We start from the raw sequence: 26,748 nt of genomic DNA, 5'->3' as shown, positions 1-26,748 counted from the left end.
CCTTTGCTCACTCACTGTATCTGTGTGATATTCTTGTACTGGTCATTGTGGTAGTATACTCAGTGCTCAAAGGGTAGAAACCTATGCTGTTTGTAACATTTAGCAATAGCATCAAAAACAAGGGGATGCATTTTGTTTTCATTTTATTTTTTTCAGAATAGCATAGTTTTTGTACATATTGCAGCTCTGGATCATGCTCAAATCTGTATGTCATTAAAAAACATGGGGGGGGGGGGGATGGCATAAAACAATAATTAAAAAAAAAAAAGTGATATAAAGTCTGTCTTTGTATGTTTTATTTTTTATTTTAACAAAATCTTTCCGCCCCTGAACGTCTCTTGAAGCTCCACATTCACACTGGGACTTACTTTATCTACAAGGTAACAGCAGTTTAAAAAACAAAAAAAGCACACGCAGCATTAATAAATGACCTCATTCTCACTGATGTTTGTTTGCAGATTGAGTCCGTGAAGTCTACTGAGCAATTCTAGGAATCAAACCTCTCCCAAGGCACAGCTGTTCCACATCCCACTCACGTAAAGATAAAACTAAGGTCTGACAATAAACACCAACTCATGATTTGTGAGTGTGTTTCATCCGTCATACAGCCTGGAAAATCCGTTGTAATTGCTTTTTGTCTTTACAATTTTCAAGGCCATATTCAATGTATTCAAACGTCACTTTTCTTGTCTTGGAGTCCATGTTGCCAGATGAAGGAAGCAGTTTCCATTGGCAAGGCTGTAGTTCAGTCCAACTTTATCGAGTACAAGTTTGAGTTACAAAGGTCCGAGCCCAGGTCAAGTCCAAGTTCAGATGAGATTAAGAGTAAACCTTCAGACAGAATAATAATTAATTAGAGAAATGTGTCCCTTAAATGCAGACGGCCGGCGGCTTACCTCTTTTTGTGGTGCCTCTGCAAGTGTTGAGCGTATGTGTCCGAAATAGTCTTCTCACAGAATCCGCAGGTTGCTTCATATTTGGTCTTTGTGTGGCTAACGCTAGTTCTCGATGGTTGAACCAAATTTTGTAATCCGCTGTTGGCTGACATGATTGGAAATAACAGACAGGTCAATGTTGGTCTACTTTGATAATCTGAAAAACTTTGTTTCAACTTTCTTTTGAAGGAGGACGTTAATTTTCAGGAATAAAAACATAGTTGGACTCTGTCGAGCCGATAAAGATATTTTGCAAGTCTGAGTCATTTGCCAAGGAATCCGGGTCAAGTCAGAGTCAAAAACAAGAAAATACAAAAACGTCGGACTTGATCCAGACTCGAGTATGACAGTCCTGTCCTATATTCAAGAGTCAAAATACTTTACAAATTAGACATGTCACGCTTCCAAGTTCTGTGACAACATGGCGCCGATTAGTGAAAACCACTTCAGACCATTTCTGGTGGCAGCAGGGAGCGAATGCTTTGCTCTGCATTCTGGTCCGGGGTCTGCTCGATATTCTGCTCGGGGTTCGTATCAATGTACTGCTCCTCGAACGTTTCACCGATCTGCTCGGCAGATTGATCTGTCTTCAGCTCAGCAAGCTGCTCGGGGACGTCCTCGGGAAGCTCCTCCAAGATCTCATCGGGGATCTGCTGTGGGATCTCTTGAACGCTCTCCGCGACGATTTGCTCGGCCAGCCTTCTCTGGTCTTTAATCTGACGCTTTTCTTGATGCTTCTGCCGACGCCTCTCCTGGCACTTGTGCAGAGCACTATCCTCGGGCTCTACGTACCATTTTGCCTCAGTGATCTGGGTCCAGAGGTCTATGGCGCGTGCCTTGAGATGCAAGGACGAGAAGGTGTGAACCATGCCCTGGCGAAAGCGCTTGTTCATGAAGCAGTAGACGATGGGGTTGACGCAAGTGGACGTGTAGGACAGGAGGTGAATGAATGAGATGGGCGCCCCCGTCAGACGGTGGACCAACCGCGGGTCGAAAGCCTGCCACGCATTCACTACGAAGATCGGGGTCCAGCACACGAAGAACAGGCAGACGATGACCAGCAGCATGCGGACCACTCGTTTCTTGGCCAGCAGGTTGGCCGTGTTATTTCGGAGGCTCAAACGGCCCGCCGTAGGATTGTTTGTACCCTGCGGGCCGATTCTCTTTTTTGAATGAAGGTAGCAACCATCACCTTCGCTGGCTCGAAGGCTGCCAAAGCTGGCTGGTCTGTCTGCAGAGAAAAGATAATTTTAGAATTCCAAATCCAGTCTTCCAGTGCCACTTGCAGATTGTTGTTAGGTGCTTAACTAGTTTGCTGCCTGAATAGGTCACAGGTTGCTTTACCTACGGCTGACATCCTGTTGGACATCTCGAACCTCATCCCCTTGTAGAGCTCCAAAGAAATTAGTCCATAGGCAATCAGTATCACAGAGCCAGGCAGGAAGAAGAGCAGCAGCAACAAGGATATATACCTGTGAGAGACAAAGGCCCGAAATCAAGTTCACATCCACGCCGTTTCTCGTTGGTCTTGTTTTCGGCGTACCAATATGCCAGGAGGTTTTGGTTCTGCCACATCATGCGGCACATGAAGCCACGAGTGTTGTCGCGGCGATTAAAGGGCTTCAAGGAGCTGGAATAGATGTAAGGTATCATAAGCAACAAGGATGTCAGCCAGGTGGCGCTGATGACCTTGAGCGCATGAGATTTGGTCTGCCACGTCCTGGAGGTCAGCGGTCTGCAGATGGCGCTGTAGCGCTCCAACGCGATGGCCACCAGGTTGTAGGTGGAAACACTGACAGAGACACCTGCGACAAAAAGAACATTTCAAACTGAGGTTAAATTGCTTGGCTGACAAACAGCAGGAAAAGGTCTTACTAGAATGCATCAAAGATGGTACATTTAGTGGCTTCACCCATTTGCTGCCTAAACGGGTTGCTTATTATAGTATTTGCGACTTGACCAGACGGGTTGCAGATGGTAGCACCAATTTGTTGCCTAAAAGGGTTGAACACTGAGTGGTAAGTAAGGTCCTATTGCTCCCATTTGCAACATGTCAACCACCAAACCGGTACTGTCCCTGACACCACCATTTAGGCACCAAATGGACTACAGTTAAACTCCTTCAGACCTTTCACACTGCGCTTGGTTTTCTTGATGTGCACCGTGAGGTAGCACAGCATCCAACATGTGGTCTAAGCCAGCAGCATCATACCCATAAAGTACATGACCATCTTGCATGTGCCGTTGCTGAAGACAAAGGTCCGCATGAGGTTGGGGATGAGTGTGAACGGGATGCACACCAGGGAGACCATCAGGTCGCTCACGGCCAGGGAGAGCAGGAACAGGTTGGTGACGGTGCGCATGCGCCGGTTCCGGGACAGAACCGCGATGATGAGGCTGTTGCCCACCACGCTGGTGAGGAAGATGACGCAGTACAGGAAGACCCGCACAGCGTCGTCGAGATCTACAGGAGTGTGACACCACACACAAAAAAAAAAAAACTCAAAATGGCTAGAATGCACAAAACGGACGCTAACTTTTCTGTTGTGAAGGAGCTCCAGCGTGCGTAATGCGCAATTGCGCATTCCAAGTTAAGGTGGAAGTAAGTAGACGAATTAGTCCATACCTTTCACGCCCATGCCCACTGTTGCGACTCTCGAAGGCTCACAACCTGACAAGTTGCTGACGCCCAGCTTGCACAAAATAGCGCTCATATCCGTAGAGTTGAGCATTTCGTGCACGGTGAATGCGTCCATGGTGCGGAGAAGAGGGGGAGTTAATTAACAAAACAAAAAAAACAAAACCGTGATGTATGATTTCTTCCCCCACGAGCGTGCCATCTGGTAGGACTTGCGCTCCGGACTGCGCTGGACTCTCTTCTGCCTTGGACTGGCCGCCCCAGGACCTCTGGGCGGCTTTTATGACGTCATCAGTGGCACTGGGGCATCACAGCTGGCGGGCCCCCAGCATCGTCATTCGTGACTCGTGACGTCACGCGTCGTTGCATTTACACAAAAAAAAATATGTTTTTGATTATATTTATTTGTTTCAATGACATTTATTAAACTGTTTAATCTCATGATCAATCCAAATTAGGACGTTCCCTCCCCCTGCTTTTTAACCATCCTTTCATTGTTACATTCGAACTTCTTTCTTTAACCCATCGTTCATCATTCATGCCCTTCTATCCTTTCTTATCATCCTTGCTCACTTTTTTTCCTGCTCCATTTGTCCTCCTTTCTTTTCTTCCTCTATTCCTTCCTCGATTCCATTCTTGATTCCTTTATCCTCCCCACCTTCTACCTTCTGTTTCTTTCCTATTTTCTTTCATACACCTTTATTGTTTCCTTCCTTTCTTACATGCATTGTTTACTTACCTTCATCTTTTCTTCCTCCTTGTATTTTCCATCCTTTAATTTTTATCTTCCTTACAAATCATTGTTTCTTTTCATTCAGCCGTCCCCTCACGGCCTTCCTTCCTTTAATACATCCTTTTCACCTTTCATCCCTTCCTTTCTTGAATCTTCTCTTCTTTTCTGTAAACTATCCCGTTTTCCAACCTCCATTAAATAAATTAAAGAATATATTAACGCTTTTGGCCCATCATGTACGTTGGATACCTAAAATGGTATTACATATAAAATGTCCATTTTATTTTATACATTTCCAAGTGTACTTTTCAAGTGTATTCACCCAATATTGGGTTATAGCTTTGCTGTACACCAAATTGTTAGGCTATTAAAAGACATTTGCAAGTTAGATCCAATAAGCCACACGTTGTCTCACTTTCAGAAGGAGTTTATTGTTGCGCAGCTACCTCGTAATTTCTTTGGTAATAGTTTGACCCAGCGGACTTGCCGTAGCAGCCACATATTTTAGTTCCGGGTTGGCTAAAACCTCTATGGTCACATTTTAAACGTAAGTTTACTTCTGAAACACGACGCAGCTCAAACAATCATGGACGAAGACGCGGAGTTGTCATTGACTGTTTCTCAGCTCGTCCGACGCCTCAAGGGGAGCCATTTACACGCTGAAATGGAACGAGAAGCTAGGGTGAGTCTGCTAGCATTAGCATACCCAAACCACACCCCAAAACAAACGTCCTACAATTAGCAACTTTTTTTTTTTTTTTACTGATTGCAGGAGTGTTTACATCAACCGGAGATCCGACTGGATACTCTGAAGGACGATGTGCGTACATTTCTCAGAACATCGGGTGCGTCGTCATGTCTATCAATAATAATAATAATATGCAATGCAGCGTTTTTTTTTTGTATGTTTAAAAAAAAATAATAATAATAACATTCACGTTGTGTTGTTGACAGGCTGGGAAAGAAAACTCCAGAATGCAGTGCATCGAGAATTACACGTGTAAGTTAAAAACATGGTTTACATTAGCGTTTTGAGGTTAGGGACGGTGCTCAATTGACTGCACTTTCTTAAAAAGAAGGGAAAATGTTGATATCGTGAGAGAAGCGAAGAAAAACTATTGATAGGTTTACAGTTAATTTTGCACATTAAGGGACATCCTTAGTTTATTTATAAGGTACTCTGAAAGACACTTTGAACATATAACCAAGTATAATGTTTAAAATAGCTATAATATGGTTTAGAAAATGGATTGATGGATGACTATTTTTGATAGACCATTTTTGAACTTTTTTATTTATTCTTAAAGTGTGTTACGACTTTGCAAAGATAAAGAGATTCTCTTGACTGGTCAGATCTACAGCTGATAAACACAAATAGCAATAAAAGCTTAGTCGTTTGTGTATTATTAAAATTGAATTATTAAAATTTAATTATTTGCTTTAAAATGCTGAAAATACCCCATTATGCATATATGAAGCAAAAGAAGTGGCCCCCAACTTTTCTCCAGATGGCAATGCTTAACTGACCCCCCATCACATCCATCCTATCCTAATCACTCAGCCCCTGCTTGCTCTTACAGCTGTTTAGATAAGCTTCAATTAGGTTTATTTCACCAGAGAATGTGTCATAACCACCCACCTGTTAAGAAAGAAAACAATGATGGATATAAAGCTTTTTTATTTATTTAAATGAACTCCTTTACGTTTATTTCCAGTGGGCGATTGTCCCCAAGCCTCCCGGTGGCCCCCCCGGAGCACCTCAAAGAGCCCCTGGCCTACATGCGCAAGGCCCAGGTCAGCCTCTTACCACTTCTGCTTCCACCCCCGTGACTTCTGTCCTTCTCGTGTGTTGTAAGCAGTGTGCGCGTGTGTCACAGGCCAGCTGGGAGAGGCGTATCTTGAAAAGCCTGAACAGCATGAGCACAGAGTTGGGAGTGCCTCTGGCCCGAATGGTAAAAAAAAAAAGTATTCAATCAGCTTGGTCTCCTGCGGGAGATTTGAAGTCAGGAGTACTTGTTGAAATTGACAGAATATATTTCTGTCAGCGATGCATGTCTTTTACTTACTGCCCATACCTACTGAACAGCATTTACTGTTTCATGGAAAAGTAAAATTATGTACCCGTTTAATCCACTAAACTCGGGCCAATTATTATTTTGTAAACGCCCAATATCGGCCGATATCATCATCTGGCCGATTGATCGGTTGGGCTCTAGGCCACATGTGCTTCATTGTAGTCTGCAACCATTGCGTGACATTGTCATGTTTTTGTCGCAGAGGCCCGCGGCCGAGCAGCAGGACCTAAGCAACAAATGGAACGAGATGGGCACGGATGAACCAGGTATTTTCGAAATGATCTCTCACCATGCTGTGTTTTTATCGCTACTTAACATTTTGTCATATACATGCAGCTTGAATCGTAATTTGTAATGAGCTTGAACTTGGAGTACTATACCAAGCCCAGCACGGCCTTGTATGAAAACATTTAGGACTGGTGCCGGGGCTATAAACATGGCAGATTTAGAAGCTGTCCAGACCACCGTCAAAGCTCCTCCTTCAGTCCAAGTGGTGACATGGGCCTCCTGAGAATGACAGTGCATTTGAATTTACTGGCCGGAAGGTCTCAGCTTGCCGCCCCCTTCCTGTTCTGCTTGATAAAGTCGTCGTGCATGGTGACCGAAATGTGCACTCAAAAGTTTCTTCCTCACTTTAATAAGAATAGATTAAAACAGATCAATTGTATTTTTTTTTTTTTTTTTTAACAAGTGTTAAAAATAAAAATTCTTCTTCTTGCAGACTTGAGTCGTTTCAGGCCTGTGTACGCCCCCAAAGACTTCCTCGAGGTGAGTGCACGTTGCGGTGTGGCCGCCGCCCATTCAGGCACTTCATCACACGGCTTGCGCGCAGGTGGTGGTCGCCCTGCGGAGCCCCAACCACGACAGCGGTGAGGACGCAGGCGCCAGGAGCCACTGGGGCCTCATCCAGGTCCCCCTCGATGTCAAGGACATCACACAGCTGGTAGGGGTGTTCAATGTTCACGCTGCACTCGCGCGTGTTTGATTCGTGCTTTTCACGTTGTTTTTTTTTCTTTTTCAGAGACGAGCCTACACTGAGCTGAGTCTTGCCACCGGGCAGCTGGGGATCGACGACAACGCGCACATCCATCCAGGCACTGACCCCCCTCTTCTTAGCACCCCACATGTTATTTCTTAACTTGTAGGGCCAGGTGGTCAATCGTTTTTTTTCCCTTTAAAGCCTCAGATACACTATCGCTCGAGTGATGTTAAAAAGAAAAAAGGAATCCCCACAGTTGCTGATGCACTTTCAACCACTTATTGAACAATAAAAGTCAAATCCATAAATACAAAATGAAAACACTCACAAGGAGCATGGAGACGACACCAACACTGAACTAACCCTACTGACTCCAACTCCTGACATCACTCGCTAAGCCCCGCCCCTTCAGTTTAATGTTAAACTGTAAAGTTTAGTGTCACGTCATAATGTGGTAAAGTTCACATTACAACGCGATAATGTTAGTGTTTTAACGTGATACATTTCACATTTTAAATATGATAAGTTATCACGTTACAATGTGATAATTTACACTTCCGCATTCGGCAAAACAAACAAAACCCTCAACCTGGAATCTTCTGCAGAATGACTTAAAGCTCAGGAACTGGTGTCCTTAAATGTTTTAAAATCTTAATTGAAAGACATGAAAATAGCTTCTATACAAAGTCGATGTTTTTAGTTTGGCTGTTTGAACAATTTTATTGATCATTTAATCCGAAATGTTGTGCTTTGCGAATTTTAATGTGTATCACTCCGTACTGTATGTCTGTAACTTTATGTTCTTGGCCAGGTTTCTCTTGAAAAAGTCGGATTTCACCGTTAAAGTCGATATTTACATCAAATTACTTTGTACAGTAATTAAAAATATATACATATTTGCGCGACCCGGAAAACGGCAGAACCAAAATTTCGTGTTTCCGCATGGACATTCATTGCTGACGGACAGCAAAGCGGAGCTAATTCAAACCTAAAAACGGAAATGTGACGCGCCTGATGCCGAGCCGACCTGCTATATGGACGTCCGTTGCTGGAGGTAACAACAACACAACTTTAAATAATTTTAAAATGGCGTTATTACTGTGGGTAATTAACGAAAAGTAAGGTGCTACGGTCGCCGTAAAATCGAAACGACGTAACACGAGGACTTCGTCCAAATGAGTCGAGAAGCTTCATGTAATGCTTTACTGCCATCTTGTGGCAGTTGTAATATTTTTTCTACCATTTTCGCATCACCGTGGAATACTTACAAGTGCTTTCTACTACTTTGCAGACTTATTTGAAAATGACTACATTGACATTGGAAAGAAAGGTAAGAGAGCTTCGTGGCCCGCGTGCCGTCACGCAGCCTCTCATCCTCCCGTGCCGCCGCAGTGCTCGCAGAGCAGGACAGCGCGGCGGCGCAGCAGTATAGCCGGCGGGGCTGCCCCACCGGGCTCCGGGCAGACCTCTGGGCCCTCATCCTGAATTCTGTCACCCAGCCACAGGTTGGAAACCCATGCACTCCACGCACAAACCGAGCGCACACACGGTCAGTGTTTGTCTTAAAGCAGCTGTGGTGATTCTCAAAACAGTTTTATTTTTATTCTGTAACCGCTCCTTTTTTGGACATTTGGCCCCACAACGGGGTGATTTAACACGCCACGTCAAGTGCAGTGTGATCCTCCAGCTGTGCCGATCGAATGTTTACACGGCCAGACCATTGCGACGCTGTCAATCAAAGCGCGGTTAGCCCAAACAGAACATCCAACCTCCCGTGTGGCAAAGGGTTACATAAACCAGACCGGCGGGAGAGTCTGGAACACGTCTCACATTTTTATCCCAATCTATTTGTTTAAATAGATGAGATTCTTGTATCATATTCTCATCCAAAACGGAGCTGGACTTCCAATGTAGTCCTCCAGTTGGTTCCGCGTACTTCCGCAGCACGGATCCATCACCTTGCAGGGGACAGTTTTATCGCCGCGGGCGCAAATTCATCACGCCGCACGTTGAAGCGGAGGTACTTGAAAGTGGAGAGGCGATGTCGGAAACACAATTCATCTCATCCAGGCGACATGAAGTGTGTGTGTGTGTGTGTGTGTGTGTGTGTGTGTGTGTGTGTGTGTGTGTGTGTGTGTGTGTGTGTGTGTGTGTGTGTGTGTGTGTGTGTGTGTGTGTGTGTGTGTGTGTGTGTGTGTGTGTGTGTGTGTGTGTGTGTGTGTGTGTGTGTGTGTGTGTGTGTGTGTGTGTGTGTGTGTGTGTGTGTGTGTGTGGGTGTGGGTGTGGGTGTGGGTGGGTGTGGGTGTGTGTGTGGGTGTGTGTGGGGAGGGGGGGTGACAATGGACAAGCAATGTTAAGACACATTGTCAAGTCTGATAAATTGGCTTGTCAACCCCCCCCCCAAAAAAAATTCTTGACAATATGTTCTATGCAGCCCCACAAATCTAAATATGCTATCGTGTTAGTGGTATATAACTTAAGCAGCCAAATCCAACTGTTTTTATCAATATCAGAAGGCGGCCATTTTGCCACTTGCTGTCGAGGGAAAATGGCGTCACAGTTGCTCAGGTCTCAGGTAACAACCAATTACAGCTCAGCTTCAGAAAACAGGTGAGCTGTGATTGGTCGTTGCCTGAGCCCCGAGCAACTGAGATGTCATCTTTAATCGACGGCATTGGCAAAATGGCCGCCCACTGAGACGGATAAAAACGGCTGGATTTTGCTGCATAACTCGATTCTCATTTAGTACGATTCAGAATCGATTTTAAATGTCCCAAAATCGAATTTATTTAAATTATTTTATACTGTCTTGCCTTTGTCTGTGTGTGCCTTTTATTGGGAGCGCTGTTCATGTTGTACCCGGTTTGGCCACTGAGGGGCAGTGTGGTTCCACGCGGTCTAATACACTTAAGTTGTAGCCACATTAGAGAGTAGAAGGAAAAAGTCATGATCAATAAAAGTTTGTTTTTTCAGCGTGGAGCCGTTCTTTTGAGTGATAAAAGTGCCGCGAGTAGCGCGCTAATTAGCATTAGCGAGTCAGACTAGAGTAGATCATTACGATTCCTTGCATATCTATAGAATGAAGCAAAAATCATTGCCAGTCAAATAATTTTGAATCAAAAATCTTTCTTAATTGAAAATTGATTCTGAATCGAATCGCAGACCAATTTTTTTTTAATCGAATCGAATCGTGAGACATTCAAAGATTCCCACCCCTAATAACTCATATTCCACAAATGTAATATTAATCACAATGTCATGTCACTAGTGAGGTCACATTATTGTCAAGAAATAATTATGGTTGACTTCCTCTTTAAGTGTGAAATTCAAAAGTCATTAGTGGAGGAAGTAGGGCTGAATGATTTTGACAAATACTCTTATTGCGATTTAAAATGTGATTATTTTCAAGTTAAGATCTTCTTGCAGTTCCTTTTAAATGTACTTTGTGTCTGCTGCGTAGACCGCGCACCCCTTTCTGCGCTGAGTTTTAAAGGAATGAGGGGAGCCGCTTCAATATGGCAGGGAGTCGGCTGTATTCTCTCCCACAATGGTGCAAAACTTCTACCTGTGCTAGTCTTAACTAGAAGTCAGATTACACCAATAATGCAAACAAATCTGTGGCTTTATCACTTCATGAAACAATGATGTGTAAACATGTGGACTTAAGCACTAAATTTATATTGACATTGTATAAATAAATAACTAAAACACGCATACTGTACATACAATTTGGCTGTCTTATTGTACACACGCTGTTCCCTCCTTTTTAGGACGTGATGCATTATGAGCAGCTGAAGGCGGGAGTCCTCCAACATGACCTGCTGGTGGACAACCTTATCTACAAGGTAAGCAAATCTCCCCGTCGCCTCGCCGGCAGACTGACATTCCGCATCCCCCTTGCGGCCCGCAGGATGTGAAGCTGACCGCCAGCAACGACGACGACTACTTTGTCTTCGAAGACTTCCTCTACCAGGTACGCTATTTTGTTTTCTCCCGTTGCCTCCTCCTCGCGGAGGCGACGCGAGTTGAAAATCCCCCCTGCAGGTGTTGCTGTGTTTCTCCCGGGATGCCGCCATCTTGGAGCACTTCAAGCACAATAGCGCCACTCCACCCAAATCTTACATCCAAGGTGAACGCACACAAGCACGCGTCTTTCGGCACGCGTTGGCGCTATTTTGTCTTAATTGTCTGTCTCGCAGGGAAAGAAGGGGATGAGGACTACGCTGTTTTTTATCCTCCCAACGGTGAGCCCCCATCTTGACTTTCAAGGTCAAATTCAGTTGTGAGGATACAGCTGAGTTCATCTAGTGGCATTTTAACTAGGGCCCGACCGATTAATCGGCCGATTATTGCTCTTCAAACGTCTGCCAAAACAAATGGCCCATTATTTTCCCCTTAAAACGTTATAAACGTTATTGAAGAAAATTGACGTTTCCGACACTGTGAAAGTACCATTTTGCTTGCTTAGCATTAACAACAAGCATGTGTTATATCCCAGTTGGAGTTAACTGTAAAACTAAACACACGACATTAAGAATTTGAGCCACTGTATATATAAACCCAAAACATGCTTCTTTTAAAAACATCGCTAGCCTAAGTGCTAATGCTAAAAGCGAAGGGAGGATTCACGCAAATGCTGTGGGAACACATACCCAAAGGGAAAGATAACAATGTGTAAAAAACGAGTTATTTTAATATAATTTAGTCGTAACTTTCTTCTGTACTCACTTTAAGTGTGTACACCATGGATGCACAGCACCACACTGCCTCCTAGAGGCCAAAACACACAGGAACTTTCAGTTGCTATTATTTGAGTACAGTGTAGTCTAACTTCACTTTCTTAGATTTATTTTGTCATTATCCTTTCAAGTTATATTTAAAGTTGATATTTCAAGGATTGAAATAATGTATTTTCTCAAAATTGAAGGATGTAAGCATCCAAGGTTTTTGTTGTTGTTGTCTTGGCACACATTTCTACATGACATGGCACAAAATACAATCCCAGGTAAACCTGGTAAGTCCCAAGGCAATAACACAAGATAAAAGGTTCAAGCTTAGCATGTTTTATTATTGACACATAAAAATGACATTTGTTGATAAGGTCATACTACGGACTTGTCATTGAAAGCAGAGTAAATCTTAATAGCGAAAGTTAGTGTAAGTGACATCCATTGAAAAGGAAAGGAGGGATAATTTTATGCATTATATACATATATATTTTTTTAAATCGGCCAATTAATCGGTAATCTGTATTTTTTTTCTGCTAAAAATCGGTATCGGCATCGGCCTAAAAAAAAAAAGCGTATCGGTCGGGCACTCATTTTAACGGAGACATCCTATGTATTGTTTTTGCAGTTTAAAAAAAGGCTTTAGAAAATGCTTGCATAGTAAATCACAATATTAATATTAATATATTTCCATTTTTCGGAAATAGGCAGCAAACTAAAGAGTTACTTTGTTTAATTCAACACTTAATGTGTATCCGAATGTCTCTTTTTGAAACAGGTGTCATCCCATTCCACGGCTTCTCAATGTACGGTAAGTCAAATGGCCGTCGCACTCTTTATGAGACGGAATCGCTGCAAACGAGGACACCGAATCTTCCAGTGGCGCCGCTCTGCTTCCTGTACAACGAGCCGTCCAAGCTGTACAGCGTCTTCCGGGAGATGTACACCCGCTACTTCTTCCGACTGCACTCCGTGTCGTCTGCGTGCTCGGTACGAAGCTACCGGGGTCGCTCCGCGCCAGGCGTCAAAGACACCTCATGTTGTCTTGTCTTTCCATCCCACAGGGTATTGTGTCTCTGTGTCTACTTTTCGAGCGGCTTCTTCAAACGCATCTGCCGCAGCTCTTCTACCACCTCCAACAGATCGGAGCGCAACCGTAAGTTGTTCGTCGCATGCGGTGCAAATTGACTCTTGACGGCAAAGTTTACACAGGGCTGGGATTTGTTTTTTAAAAAAGCATAGTGAGCCAGGTCATAGGGTGATGACGTTGGGAAAAAAATGTCAACATTTTTTGTGTTTATTATTTTTTATTTTAACAATACAATGTTAACCCATGCCTTATTTTATAAATGTGTATGATTAACATTTACTTGTTTATAATTATTTTAATATAGTAACTTTTTAATAATACATAAATAATAAAATGATAACAAATACAGAAAAAGGTTGTAGTTGCAATTTTATTTACGTTTTAATAGTTTATTTAAAAAATAATAATAATAAATAAATAAATAGTATTCCACATTTATTTGTATTCTATTTATTATAGTTTTATTGACTAGCCTATTATTTTATTTTTTCCCTAACTTTGCATTTTTATGATTTTTAATAATAAAAAAATGCTATTATTTTTTACATTTTATCTATAATACAAAAAAAATATATATATATATATATATATATATATATATATATATATATATATATAACTAGCCATTTATTCAACTAATCATTTTTTATAAAAATGTATAAGTACCATTTCTATGTATTGTTTATGTAACAAAATTTTGCATTTTAAGAAAATAATAATAATCGCTGATTGTTTTATTTATAATTTATTATAACAATCAACTAATGAATAAAAAATGTGTACAGCTGTTTATTTTATGAATATGTTATCTATAAATAAATGAAGCAATTAATGATAAATTAATACATGTTTTCTTTTAAGTCTTTAAAGGCTTAGACATGCAGTAAGTACTATACTCTGATCTAACGCTGCCACCTAGTGGCTGATTGTCTCATTACAAAAACATCATATTTGGTTCAGCCAGTTTTTGTCCCCTTTTTTGGCAGGTTGCGCATAGCCTTTAAGTGGATGATTCGAGCTTTTTCGGGTTACCTTTGCACTGACCAGCTGCTTTTTCTTTGGGACCGAATCCTGGGTTACGACTCCCTGGAGCCAGTAGCAGGTAATGTTTGTAAACGCCGTACAGCGCCCACTTTCTTTACAATGATATGAATCCCTACCAGTCCTAGCAGCCGCCATCTTCGCCTTTCGGGCCGAGAACCTGATGGAAGTGACATCTCTGGCGTCAGCTGAGGTACACTCCGTATATTATGTACCTGTTTTCTTGTAGAAGAGGTCACTGGAGAATAATTTCGGCACCTTTAAAAACAAAACAATGCTAGTTTCATAATTGTAAAAATGTCTTAATGGTCAAGAGCAAATTTAGCTACAAGATGAAATAAAAGCTTTATTTATGAAAATGAGCCACAAGGTAGGTTGTTTGAGCGACATAATCCTAACAACTGAAAGCTTCTTTTTTTTGTTACTCTTTAACTAGCTGTTGAAAAAGAGCATCAAGTATAATTACTATTACAGGTATTTAAAATGTTTTCATCTAAACTAGATGTTTTTACAGTTACAAGTGAGATATAATAATGAAATCCTACCAAAAATAAAATCATATCTATTGTATTTGATATGCAAGTTTGTTATTTGAAGTCATATTTGCGAATATTTTTTTTACTGCAGCTACGACAAATAAAGATCCACATTAATTCGCCATTTTGTCATCTGGTCCACTGCAGGCTGTCCTTGCCGATCTTTCCACCCTCAAAGTCATGCCACTCATCCAGATCTTCCTGTTTGCCATCTAGCCAAGCATCCCAGCAGGTGATGCCACCGAATTGGCTGATATGCATCCTCAGGTGGCGATTGTCAAAAGTGTACCGCGTACCACTGAATTAAATGTTCCAACTGTGTTTAGGATTTCAATGATTTAAGATTTTTGAATCCATTACTTTTTAGCACAATTTTGTTGCATTTCAATCGTTACATGTAATCTTTTAGAACTTTGCATACATTTAAGTACAATTTTTTTAAATTAATTTATGAGCAATACATTTTAATTGAAGTAATATTTTAAGTAATATTTTTTGTCCACTTTATTTTCACGTTTATGAAAGCTTGGTAGCCAAAAGTAAATAAATAGTCATACACGTCACTTCTGTGTGTATATTTCAAAGTTGCAGGAATACATAAAACAAATGTACACTTCATAAAAGCACTCGACAAGTTGAGAAACAAGACTGCACAAATAAGGCGTCTTCTGGAAAGTTGCACACGATTTATCCGTTGATTAAAATGTAGAAAATGACTCATTTTCAAATTTGGAAGGTCTCGGCAGTATAAAAAAAAGTGGATGATGCCACTGTGATGCTTCCCTTCTTTGATCATTTTATCACAAAAATTCCCATTGGTAGCACAAGTGAAGAAGAAGTCACACAACAAACCAAAAAATGGTTTACGCGTGCAACACGGTTCAAGTCAGTAACACCTTGTTGGACCAGTAAAACATAAGTAAATAAATAAATAAATAAATAAATATAAACACACACAAAAGGAATCTCAGTGGGCGTTTTTTCAGTGCGAGACGGGATCAATCCGACGGCTCAGTAAACGAGGTTGCAAAGAACCCTGGGAGTGTGGAGCAGCGAACGATCCCAGGCGAGAGTTCCCAAGGTCAGACGTCGTAGTCTGGCAGAGCTGAGTATGCGCCGCCGCCGACCGACGGGCCGCCGGAGTAGAGCGGGAGGAGCCAGCAGAACACGGAACCTGATTGGAGGAGAGGGGATGGCAAAAATTGAGAACCTGCGCTCCACCAATGGAGAATTTAACGTGTCCCCACCGCGTCCGAAAACCTCCCGCAACAGCGCCAGCTTGGGCTTGCGCGTGGCGTGGTGAGACGGCGGCTGCGAGGACGACGGCGAGGACGAGGATCCTCGGTCCTTCATCATCATCAGCCTGTTCCTCATCTGCTCGATGGGCGTCTCGTCGGCGATGATGGAAGCCAACTGGCAAGGAGGAGAATGAACACAAATCTGTTCACTCTGGAATATTTCCGACAAGCTCCACTAGTACCTGATCGTAAAAGATAACCAGGACGAAGACGCCGAAGAGCACCGACTCCACCAGCAGGACGATGTAATGCGCGCTGGACAACAGACACACGTCAGGAACGCAGCCGCCAACGCTGCCGCGGCTCCAGTCGGAAATCGGACTCGGAACCGGACTCACACAATCAGATGCTTGCCGGGCGAGTCCTCCGCCTCGCCCTCGCCGTCCCTCTCGCTCCGGATGCGCCACACCCAGGCCGACACCACCAGCAGCATGGCGTACACGCTGGCCACGCCTGAGGATGAATCATCACGTGAAGATGCATGCCGTTGGCTCCGGCCGCGTGTTTGTGTGCGCGCGTGCTCACCCGTGTAAAAGAGGAACTGGATAAAATACTTCTGGTTCAGTTCTCCCACACAGTTATTGATCCTAAAAGAAAATTGTAGAAGGTGCGGAAGTCCCACTTACTTCATCCTTGCGCTACAACAATAAAACAAATCTGTGGCTTTATCGATTCTCGTCTCACCACGGGCAGTGATGGTCCATGCGGCGTATACATCTTTGGCACACGCGGCAGTGGTGCGCCCGCGGGGGTCTGTAGGTTTCACAGCGGCTGCACACCGTCCAGCCTTCGCATCCCTGCATCACACACGTGACATCAGAAATGCAAACATGACGTCGCCACTTCATTAAACAGTTACCCGATCGCTCATCCGTGACGACTGCGAGCGGAGGTCGGAGAAGTCGAGCGCCGTGTCTGGGAGCGGCACCACACCTGTGAAAGGCGCACGTTGAGCTGGGTGGTTATGCTTGTGGCTTGGCGGGGTGACGTCACTCACCTGGGTCCGAGAAGACCGCCTTGGAGTGGCAGGCGAGCAGGAGCAACAGGATGACGTTGAAGGCGGACCCGTGCAGGCTGCACCAAACACTGTTGGCAAGGCACCGCAAGCAAACAAAATGAATACTCGAGTAAAAATAAATAATCTACATGAGTACAGTAACTATTTGTTCGTATACAAGCCTGGCATTGACGTCACTCATCTTACTAGAGGATGCCAACAGCATCAAATTGACTGGGACCCGTGACGTCACTGGCCCTTCCGCCGCCCCCTAACAGAGTGCGCCACCCACCTGCCCGAGTACGCGGGGATGAGGACGTACTGCACCACCACGTAGTCTGCGTAAAAGACGCTGAAATACGTCAATATCAGACAGATGACGCCGCACGGGTCCCGCCGGCAGCGCAGCGACGCCATCTTCGGGAAGGCTCCGCCCCTGCGTGGTCCACTTCCGGGTGACGTCAGTTGATTGTCAGAAATTTGGCCACCCAAAAAATAAAAAAGATTATGACAAGCACTGAATCACTTGAAGATAAAACTGACCCATAAACATTAGTTAAATTAATCCTTAATAGGCTCAAGTTAAATAGGTCAAACAGCAGTTTTTCACACAAGCACACACAAACAAACAAACAAACACACACACACGCACATATATATATATATATATATATATATATATATATATATAATACTCAGGTGATTTAAATACAACTACAATGTAGATTGCAGCGAATGCGACACATGCTTTAAGTACGTCGTCAAACTTGTTCACTTATTTTACGGTGGAGATTGATGAAACTACTCTTGTCTGCATCGTTCGCTTCCTAAAGCGAAGTTGGTGTCAAAATGTATGTCTTTCCTTGGTGATTGTTATTATTATGAGTGTAATTGGTGTGAAACGCTGTAGTCCGTGGGTGTAGTCTATTGTAAATAAAGTTTTTTGGGAAAGCGGGGGAGGGGGGACCACAATTTCCGTGTGTATACGAGTGACGTCAGAGCTGCTTCGAGCTATAAATACTCCGCCCCAACCCTTACTTCTTTGCGGAGTTGAGTCCTAACCCTAAATTACTCATGCCCCCGTACTAAACGTTTGCTGTTTTCTTTCTCGGGCTTTCAGCAAACTACGGGAGGTCAACCCAGGAAGGATTTAGAGCCAAAATTAAAAGGGAAAAAAGTCCCGAGAAGTGCACTCCGCCGAGTTCAGGTCCCCGTGGGAAGCACCGTTAATGCCGTGGTCAGCTTGGCTGCCGCGAAGAGTTCGTCTCTGCTGCTTCGGTGTCTTTCCCACCGGGGAGGAATGTTGGCCACTGAACAGATTAAATTGAGCGGGGGCAAAACTGCCGAACCTTTCAATGGTACGGTTCTGGAGCCTAAACTCAAACATTGAAACTGCAAAAACGACAACATGGCGACTGAAGCCTTCGCGGGGTTGACGCTAATTAGCTTGACCTCGCTATTAGCAGAGCAACAGCTGGGAGAGCACGCTTGCTTGTTATTCTACGCCATTTTGCGTTGTTTTAAATTACACACTTCGGTTCTTATTTTTCACTATAAAGACTGATCTATTTCCAAATGCGCGAAAACACCAATTGAGTAGAATTTTAAAAAAAACGGCGAAAATCATGTCTGCCAGCTAGCTGCAGCGACCATCTTGCTTTAAACTACTTGTGTAGCCTTAATTTATTTCTGATTAATCTGGTGTTTTCCAATTAATAATCACTCAAACAATTGTATTATCCAATAATTGAGTAAGACGTTTCTTTTTAAGGTTTTGTATTATAGCACAGCACCTAGAGTGGCCGTGTGGCACGGTCTAACAGTTTTTGCACAAAACAAGACTATTTACTTGTTCTAATCGTACAAGAACAATTGAATTAATGTTTTGTTTTTCATTTATAATCCTTATGACAAACCTAAATGCTTAATGAATAGAATGCATAATTGTTTTTAGTTTTTGTGCCTCTACTATAGACTTGAGCACAACAGCCATCTTGGCATATTAATGCTAACATGCACATGCATGTATTCACAAATTATGTTCCCACGAGGTCAATAATACATTCAAGTACAGATGATGAATTGGTGCTCTTCTACACAGTAAACATGAGAAAATATGTATTATCATGACCTTAATAATTAACGTTTTCATTTATATGGTTGTCTGAGTTGTCTCCCGTGTGTGTCTGTGTTTCACAGTGTGTTGCAGTGTATTTTGGAAACGCACTAAAAGGTCTTTAATTTCTAATCTGAGTATTATAAATGTTTCTCACACATATTTGATTATCAATCATCATCATATTTATGTTACTTCCACATATATTTTAATGTATGTTCAGCACACTCAGCAATACACGCATTTATAATCATCAGATAGAAATGCAGAGCTGCCCCATCTAATATGGCGGATGGGCTGACGCAGAAAGGCCAACGCGCATGGGTGACATTAGGGCGGAAGAAACGAAGACGACAATAAATACATAAAATGTAAAATATAATACAAATAGACAAAGAAAATATGTTGGGCATCACACAATTCTTATTTTTCTTCAGCTAATTTGTTTGTATCACTTCTAATATTCGAACGTCAAAAAATTGCTTTTGGTTGTTTACTCCTCCTCCTTCCGCCCACCGAGCAACAAGCTTCTCTTCGGTAGTTTGCTGAACTTTCTCTCACAGGACGCTCGCCCGCGCCTCTCCCGGTCTGCCGCCGACATTTTTCACGTTTTCCGTCGGCTGGAAGTCGCTCTTTTCGCGGGGGGAGTTTGTGTTTTGGCCCGTGTCGAGCTCCTCAGTCACAATTCAAGGGCAAAAGCGACCTAGAGGTGGAGGAGGGCGTTCTCACGTCAAGAAAAGTCACTATGGAGGTTCCCGGCATGCAGGTAAGCACGAAGGTGGACCAGGCGTACTAAAGCTAACTAAACCAGTTTATCAAGAGGCATTGTGCAACAGCAGACCACTTTTTAAATCCCGTCTCGGCAATACACTAGCATCCCAGAATACAGTAGTCAAATAAAGCCTGCGACGTCCGCATGTCGAGCATTTGTTTTTTTTTGTTTTGTTTTTTAAAGAAGTCACCAGGCCCCAACATGGTACCTTGAGGTACCTCCTTGCGGCTGTTTGCATGGCAACTGGATGTTTGTTGGTGTACATACAAGACGGGGTGGGAATTATATCAATATCTTAAGAGTTTCTCCCAAGTTAGAATGTAGAATAGAACAATTAATCTTGCTATATATATTGGCATGTTGACAGTTTTAAACATAAGATCGTTTTATATCTGTTTGTTATCCCTAATGAACCCTTCCGTTTAATAGTTTTTTTCAGAATGTTTTATTTGCCATTTCTTGTATTTAATAGGTCTCAAAAAGTTTTTGTTGGCTTCATGTTGGGAGACTCCCAGGTCAGGTGTGTAGACCAGTGTAACCTGCCTGGGTGTGCTTGCTTGCCTGGTCTTTGCAACGCACAGCATCAGATGATGTTTTTGTTTTTAGAAGAGTTGAAATGATTGACAGATGCCCGCTCAAGCAAAAGTTGATGTTTCACATCCTCGTAATAGTTTTAACGTTTAACTTCGGTTGTTTTGCCTGCATGACACATTAACTGAATGAGTACATGTCTGCAGTGTTATTTTGAATCATGATGTACCTCTTAATTTTTTCCATAATTGATGGTTTGACACTAGTAGTTGTTACTATACAGAATTTTTTTTTTTTTTTACAGGCATTATTTGGTATTTGGTGTGTTAGAAGGAAGATCACAATCTAAGACAAAATTATTTCATCAAAAGACAATGTTTGATTGTGCTTTTGAAAATTAGCCCCACTTTGTAGCTATGTTGTTATTGGAAGTTGTGCGCAATGATTCTTTTGATAATTTGATTAATAATAATTCATCGGATTTATATGACGTTTTTGCAAACTCAAAGCACTTAAGGCCGATCGTGGTGCACTTTCAAACGCTTTATTGAGCAAACATCTCTAGCTCATATTTGCTGAGGGCCACGTCACTCACTCACTCACTCACCACTCACGTCTTGCCATTTAAAGCCATACACACTTGAAGCTGCAGTTAAAGTTGAGGATGGCAACGTCATGTGAACAAAAACAATACCTCCACCTCACATGATGCTGCAGAATCACTTTTATGGGATGTGATCATCGTTAAAATACTGGATTATAAAAATATTTGTCCGTTTTGTTTTTTTAAGGAAGAGTGTTTGGACGTCATTATCTTTACCTTTTGAACACCAGTCTGACGTTCAGGTTTTAAAAATTGAAACAAAAAAAATTATAATTTTAAAGTGATCATTTTGATCAAAAGTTTTACAGAATTTCAGTGGCGGCTGTTGCTGAATATGTCCTATAAGAGATGGCTACTTTTGTGTCATTCCACATCTTGCAGCCCGGCGGCGTGCGGTCGTGGTGGCGGCGACAGGGAGTGGCACGGCTGCTGTGTGTTGTTCCACTTCCTTTTTTTAGTCGTGTGGAAAGCCGAGCGTGGCCGCAGAGGCTCCCTCGCCACTCGCTCCTGACGCGCTACCAGCGTGTGGAAAACAACATGCTTGATGGCCGCCTTTTCTTTGACTACACTCACTGTTTACATGTGCTTAAAAAACAACAACTAGTGTTTAGTGAGTTAACAACTGTAATTGAAGTAGATAAATAAACTGCATTTCATATTAATTCATGGTTCATTTGACTTTAGCATAAGACAAACCTATAAAACCAACACATTTATGTATAATCTGATATTGCTAATTGTATTACAGATTATTATTTTTTGCTTATTTGTTTAAAAAAAAAACACGGAAAGATGACCTTGAAAAAATAATCCTATATTCAAACGCAATATTAAGTGGGATTTTTTTCAATTAGATTAATTTTCAAAATTGTTCAGCCCATTTTAAAATGACATGTGATTTGACATGCATTTGATATGTTCTCTTCTGACAGAGTTCTCAAATCGATCCAGAAGAATTATTCACCAAACTTGAACGCATTGGCAAAGGATCCTTTGGAGAGGTGAGCTTGCTCTGTGGTACAAATTTACATATTGATTTAGAATTTTTCTTTTAGAGAATGTGGAATTCTTTCAAAAAGTCAGATTTATTATTTTTAAGGGATTTGTGATTTTGAGCTCAATTTACTGAATAAACATTTTAATATTAATTTGGGAATTTGAAAAATTAGTCAATAAAAATGGGTGATTTTGTGATTAAAAAATATGGAATTCTTTGAATTTTTTTTATATTTTTGAGAATATTTTTGAAATTTTTTAATGAGCTTTTTTAATTATTCTATGTTTTATGTTGATGAGAAATTATTAGTTTGTAAATTGTCTCTATTAATTTGTGAATTTCTTCTTAGAAAATGTGTAACCCTGTGGGGAAAAGTCGGCATTTTGGGAATCTAGCCGTGTTGATTTGACAAGAAATTTTAATTTAGTTATAAGTATAGTTTTTTGACTAAAATCAATTAGTCAAAAGTAGAAATATTTGAAAGGCTTAATGATGAAGTTATTGAGACATGAATTAAAGGTTATTTTGTAAATTGAATTCATTGATTTGGGAATGGTATTATGGAAAATGTAGGTTTCTTTAAAAAAAAAAAAGAGGAATCTTTGGAATGGCTTTGTTGAAAATTCAGACTTTCCTAATCCATTTGGGAATTTTCTCATAAAATGTGTAATGCTCTGAAAAACAACTTGTGTTTGGAATGTCACATTTTGAATTTTTTTTTAACAAATGTACTCACGGGGTATAGGTTATATTTGGAATGTTTGAACTTTTTTTGTTTGATTTTGCTGATAAATTGTGAGGTTGAAAGTGATGTTTATCATTAAAAAAAATATATAAAGTAGTACTGCAAAATTGAGATTGTTATATATGTCTCTCTGGCAGGTATTCAAAGGCATCGACAACCGCACGCTCAGCGTGGTGGCCATCAAGATCATCGACCTGGAGGAGGCGGAGGATGAAATCGAGGACATCCAGCAGGAGATCACTGTGCTGAGCCAGTGCGACAGCCCGTACATCACCAAGTATTACGGCTCGTACCTCAAAGTGAGAACGTGGCATTCTTTCGTAGGGCCCGACTACTCTGTGGCTGAGTAAAATTCTGAGAGCCAATTAATTATCACCGGCATGTTTTTCAGGGCAGCAAACTGTGGATCATCATGGAGTACCTCGGTGGAGGTTCAGCACTTGACTTGGTGACTTTGATTTATTTTTGATCATTTCAGAAACTAATAAAAACAACTCTTGGATTAGAATCATCATTTAAAAAAAAAAAATCTGGAGGAAGAGAATGCTAAAGAGCTGTTGTTAAACTAAAATGATGGATAGACTGAATTGAAATGTAGAATTGAGACTTAGTTGAATTATAGAAAATAGTTGATTTTGCAAAATGGCACCCATTTTTGGATTATCTTTTTCCGGGCGGGTGATTTGAATCAGTGAAAATTTATGAATTTAAGGGTGAATTTGTTATTTTTTTCTGGGATAATATGGAATCTTTAAAAAGTAGAAATTTGTGCAATGTTGGAAAATTTGAAGTTACAATGGTTTAAATCGCTTGAGAAATGTTGAATTATTAAATTAATTATAAGGGATCCCGAACATTTTTTTTAAAATTCATTACATACTTTTGTATTTTAATTGGTCGATCAATCGCTTTTCAGAATTTTATCCGGACTAAAATACTTTAATTGGCAACGACCTTAAAAAAAATTGTAGTCACGACCTATTCTATATATTGTAAATCTATTTGAATCTTTTTCCTAAAAATGTCCGATGAAAAATAGCTTTTACCTTTCCTTGCGCGCGAACAGCTTCGTGCAGGTCCGTTTGACGAGTCCCAAATCGCCACCATGCTGAAGGAGATCCTGAAGGGTCTGGACTACCTTCACACTGAGAAGAAGATCCACAGAGACATCAAAGGTGTGCTATTTGACTTCAGTGTGTTTATAATTTTTTTTTTTTTTTTTTTAAATAAAAAATAAACTGCAGTGAATCCCACCATAACGTACACCTGTCCGTCACAACCCAGCCGCCAACGTGCTTTTGTCAGAGCACGGCCAGGTGAAGCTGGCCGACTTCGGGGTGGCCGGTCAGCTGACGGACACGCAGATCAAGCGGGAGACCTTCGTGGGGACGCCGTTCTGGATGGCGCCCGAGGTCATCCAGCAGTCTGCGTATGATTTCAAGGTAAGATGGCAGCATTTTTTTTCTCTGCGTTTATGGAAGGGCCTGTCAAATAAATGGCCAATATTAACTCTTTTAAAATCGACAAAAATGTGCCATTTAAAGATAATTCAAGATTGTTTTTATTTTTGGGGATTTAATTTTCAAATTATCTTTTTTTATATCCGTTTTATTTTTTAATTTGCTTATTTGGAATTTTGTCAGTTTTGGCCCTCCATAAAAAAATAAGTTATTTTATCCATTATGTATTTTTCAAATGAATCAGTCGATTAATCGGTTATCAGCATTTTATTCCGCCAATATGGGAATCGGCATCGTCCTCCAAAAACCCATATCACCCAGGCCCCTTGTTCATGGTATGAATTGGTTTCCCACCAGGCGGACATTTGGTCGCTTGGCATCACCGCCATCGAGCTCGCCAAGGGGGAGCCGCCCAATTCGGAAATGCACCCCATGAGGGTGCTCTTCCTCATCCCCAAGTCGCCGCCCCCGACGCTGACGGGCGACTTCTCCAAGAGCTTCAAAGAGTTCACCGAGGCTTGCCTCAACAAGGACCCCGCTTTTGTAAGACACCCGTACATGGGAAGAGGACCTCGAGAGAAAAAAAGGGGAAAAAAACTCGTTAGATATTTCAAATTGTAAATTTACCTGTAATGTTGTATGTATGTGCCGTTCGATTGACTTTCTCATGTCCCCTCCTTCAGCGTCCCACCGCCAAGGAGTTGCTCAAGCACAAGTTCATCGTCAAACACTGTAAGAAGACGTCCTACCTCAGCGAGTTGATCGACCGCTACCGAAGATGGCGGGAGCAGGGGCACAGCAGCGACAGCAGCCCCGACAACTCAGACGGGTAACAAAAAAAAACAAAAAAAACACTGGCGCGCACGAGTTTGCTTGACTTGTGTTGGTGTGTCCAGCGAGTCCAGCGACAAGAAGGACGGCGACTCCCCCGAGTGGAGCTTCACGACGGTCCGCAAGAGGAAGACGGACGCACGTCCGCACATCAACGGACAGCTGAGGAGCGAAGGACACACCGCCGTGAGCACGTCCACCAGTCTCACCACAATCATCTCGCCCGTCTTCACTGAGGTTTGTACACACACGCGCGCGCACGCGCACACCGACTAGAATGGCAATTCGACAAGCCGTGTGTATTTGTGCAGTTGAAGCAGCAGCACAAGGAGCACTCTGAAAAGAGATTAGCCATCGAAGAGCTGGAACATAACATCCGATTGGCCGAGAATGCGTGTCCGGGCATCACGGACCGGATGGTGACGCACATCATTACCAGGTACGCCATTTTTTTCTTGCTTGCATGTTTATCCTGTGGAAAATAGTAGGGTCGTTTTTTGTTTTTTTTGCACCCGAGTCGTTACTGTATTACTGATTTTTTACTCCATGTACAGCATCTTGTTATTCAGCCACGGTTGTTTTATAGTGCTTTATAATTATGAAGTTGAGGCGAGTTGAGTTAACAAGTGTGAATCCTTTGTGTGTGTATGTCACTCTTCCTACTGTCATAATGGGAGGCACGAATATCTTATGGATCCATGCTTGAAGCTTTACAGCAAGTCTGCCATTTTGGATCAAAGCAGTTCAGTTTGGGTCCAAATTCCATTAAAAAAAAAGGCATTGGATTTTATAAAAAAAAGAAAAGAAAGAAAGAAAAAAAGACGCAAATAAGTCTCAAAAGACCTATGCCTCAATTTGGGCAGGAAGTCGGCCATTTTGGTCGATAGCAGCCATTTTGTTGCCAAATTTCACAAAAAAGTGACTTGAAAAGTTAGATTTTGTGATACGTTTTTTTTTTCCCACCACGCCATTTCCCGTTTATCACTTTTTTTGCGTTTTGAATGTCTTTTCATGCCGCCCTCAGGTTCAACACCAACTGAAGACAGGCAGGAAGCGTACGCGGTCACCAGAGACTGTGTCTCAGGTGCGGCCATGCTTGCAAATTGGAGATCTGCTGTGCAATGTCTCCACACACACACACACACACACACACGCGTGCACGCACATACACACACACGCACACACAGTTATTTACATAACTGCTACTGGAAAAAGAACAATTTCCTCTTGTTCTGATCCAGCAGCACTGCTTTACCCTTTGTAATGATTTGTAGACGTAAATATTTGCTCGGTAGCACTTGTCAAATCTGATATGCCAATATTATTATTATTATTATTATGTTTTGTTGTCCTCGGTAACACTTTTGAACCCGATAGTGCCTTCAACAGCAAACCAAACTGGAATCAAGGAAGCACTTGTCAAGTGTTACTGACAGTTTGAACCAAAGACGATGTAAAACTTGGTCATTGTATGTATTATTTTCATACGTCGTATACCATAAGGGATGTTGTGATGCTTTTTCAGCGGGAACCATGTACAAGTTTTTGAGAAATGTTTTCCTCTTAAGTGGGATGTAGTTCTAGGAATAAATATTTAAGCTTGATTAAAAATGTTGCCCTACTTCCAGTTGTTTATTTGCATT

At 41.9% G+C, this 26,748-nt stretch overlaps 4 protein-coding genes across 6 annotated transcripts; 2 read left to right on the top strand and 2 right to left on the bottom strand.

Annotated features, from left to right (window-relative positions):
* Positions 1-182: 182 nt before the first annotated feature.
* On the bottom strand, positions 183-4,334 carry cckar (cholecystokinin A receptor). 2 transcript variants are annotated; one of them, XM_086058961.1, is made up of 7 exons: positions 4,313-4,334; positions 3,562-3,917; positions 3,148-3,399; positions 2,479-2,740; positions 2,244-2,407; positions 897-2,166; positions 183-831 (listed from the first exon to the last, which is right to left on the bottom strand). In XM_086058961.1, the coding sequence occupies exons 2-6, from the start codon at positions 3,689-3,691 to the stop codon at positions 1,382-1,384; spliced, it is 1,593 nt and encodes a 530-aa protein (XP_085915087.1). In that variant the 5' UTR covers positions 3,692-3,917; positions 4,313-4,334; the 3' UTR covers positions 183-831; positions 897-1,381. The 2 variants fall into 2 exon arrangements, with proteins under 2 accessions (XP_085915087.1, XP_085915088.1); XM_086058962.1 differs by having other exon boundaries at positions 184-831; positions 2,280-2,407; positions 4,313-4,332.
* Positions 4,335-4,788: 454 nt separating this feature from the next.
* On the top strand, positions 4,789-15,317 carry tbc1d19 (TBC1 domain family, member 19). Its single transcript, XM_086060132.1, has 21 exons — positions 4,789-4,988; positions 5,079-5,151; positions 5,261-5,306; positions 6,022-6,100; positions 6,184-6,258; positions 6,584-6,647; positions 7,103-7,149; positions 7,214-7,324; positions 7,403-7,475; positions 8,652-8,690; positions 8,753-8,865; positions 11,131-11,205; positions 11,271-11,333; positions 11,405-11,489; positions 11,560-11,604; positions 12,866-12,898; positions 12,968-13,077; positions 13,152-13,243; positions 14,164-14,279; positions 14,341-14,411; positions 14,902-15,317. Exons 1-21 carry the CDS (start codon positions 4,893-4,895, stop codon positions 14,968-14,970), a joined length of 1,575 nt encoding a protein of 524 aa, XP_085916258.1. The 5' UTR covers positions 4,789-4,892; the 3' UTR covers positions 14,971-15,317.
* On the bottom strand, positions 15,315-17,494 carry LOC147159502 (palmitoyltransferase ZDHHC3). 2 transcript variants are annotated; one of them, XM_086060134.1, is made up of 9 exons: positions 17,342-17,494; positions 17,050-17,138; positions 16,912-16,985; positions 16,737-16,849; positions 16,578-16,639; positions 16,391-16,505; positions 16,235-16,307; positions 16,002-16,167; positions 15,315-15,928 (listed from the first exon to the last, which is right to left on the bottom strand). In XM_086060134.1, exons 1-9 carry the CDS (start codon positions 17,464-17,466, stop codon positions 15,837-15,839), a joined length of 909 nt encoding a protein of 302 aa, XP_085916260.1. In that variant the 5' UTR covers positions 17,467-17,494; the 3' UTR covers positions 15,315-15,836. The 2 variants fall into 2 exon arrangements, with proteins under 2 accessions (XP_085916260.1, XP_085916261.1); XM_086060135.1 differs by having other exon boundaries at positions 17,232-17,362.
* Positions 17,495-19,661: 2,167 nt separating this feature from the next.
* LOC147159501 (serine/threonine-protein kinase 26-like) lies at positions 19,662-26,727 on the top strand. The gene is made up of 11 exons (XM_086059610.1): positions 19,662-19,931; positions 22,005-22,073; positions 22,952-23,113; positions 23,206-23,262; positions 23,881-23,989; positions 24,099-24,256; positions 24,632-24,817; positions 24,958-25,103; positions 25,171-25,342; positions 25,417-25,544; positions 26,130-26,727. The coding sequence occupies exons 1-11, from the start codon at positions 19,911-19,913 to the stop codon at positions 26,143-26,145; spliced, it is 1,224 nt and encodes a 407-aa protein (XP_085915736.1). The 5' UTR covers positions 19,662-19,910; the 3' UTR covers positions 26,146-26,727.
* Positions 26,728-26,748: the final 21 nt, after the last annotated feature.

Source organism: Leptonotus elevatus, chromosome 17 (assembly GCF_054856555.1).
Source record: "Leptonotus elevatus isolate MCC_2025b chromosome 17, RoL_Lele_1.0, whole genome shotgun sequence".
Taxonomy (NCBI): Eukaryota; Metazoa; Chordata; class Actinopteri; order Syngnathiformes; family Syngnathidae; genus Leptonotus; species Leptonotus elevatus.
The sequence above is the reverse complement of the archived record's forward strand: the minus strand, read 5'-3'. Positions and strand labels throughout refer to the sequence as shown.

Bases quoted from the DNA above. Each gene is read 5' to 3' on its own strand.
- cckar (XM_086058961.1), bottom strand. From the start codon at position 3,691: ATGGACGCATTCACCGTGCACGAAATGCTCAACTCTACGGATATGAGC. The intron at 3,400-3,561 runs GTATGGACTAAT...ACACTCCTGTAG, and splicing joins AGTGGGCATGGGCGTGAAAG to ATCTCGACGACGCTGTGCGG. The intron at 2,741-3,147 runs GTATGATGCTGC...TTTTTGTCGCAG, and splicing joins GATGGTCATGTACTTTATGG to GTGTCTCTGTCAGTGTTTCC.
- tbc1d19 (XM_086060132.1), top strand. From the start codon at position 4,893: ATGGACGAAGACGCGGAGTTGTCATTGACTGTTTCTCAGCTCGTCCGA. The intron at 7,476-8,651 runs GCACTGACCCCC...ACTACTTTGCAG, and splicing joins CAACGCGCACATCCATCCAG to ACTTATTTGAAAATGACTAC. The intron at 8,691-8,752 runs GTAAGAGAGCTT...GTGCCGCCGCAG, and splicing joins CATTGACATTGGAAAGAAAG to TGCTCGCAGAGCAGGACAGC.
- LOC147159502 (XM_086060134.1), bottom strand. From the start codon at position 17,466: ATGGCGTCGCTGCGCTGCCGGCGGGACCCGTGCGGCGTCATCTGTCTG. The intron at 16,640-16,736 runs GTGAGACGAGAA...ATTTTCTTTTAG, and splicing joins ATGGACCATCACTGCCCGTG to GATCAATAACTGTGTGGGAG. The intron at 16,506-16,577 runs GTGAGCACGCGC...ATTCATCCTCAG, and splicing joins CCAGTTCCTCTTTTACACGG to GCGTGGCCAGCGTGTACGCC.
- LOC147159501 (XM_086059610.1), top strand. From the start codon at position 19,911: ATGGAGGTTCCCGGCATGCAG. The intron at 24,257-24,631 runs GTAAGATGGCAG...GTTTCCCACCAG, and splicing joins AGTCTGCGTATGATTTCAAG to GCGGACATTTGGTCGCTTGG. The intron at 25,343-25,416 runs GTTTGTACACAC...GTATTTGTGCAG, and splicing joins TCTCGCCCGTCTTCACTGAG to TTGAAGCAGCAGCACAAGGA.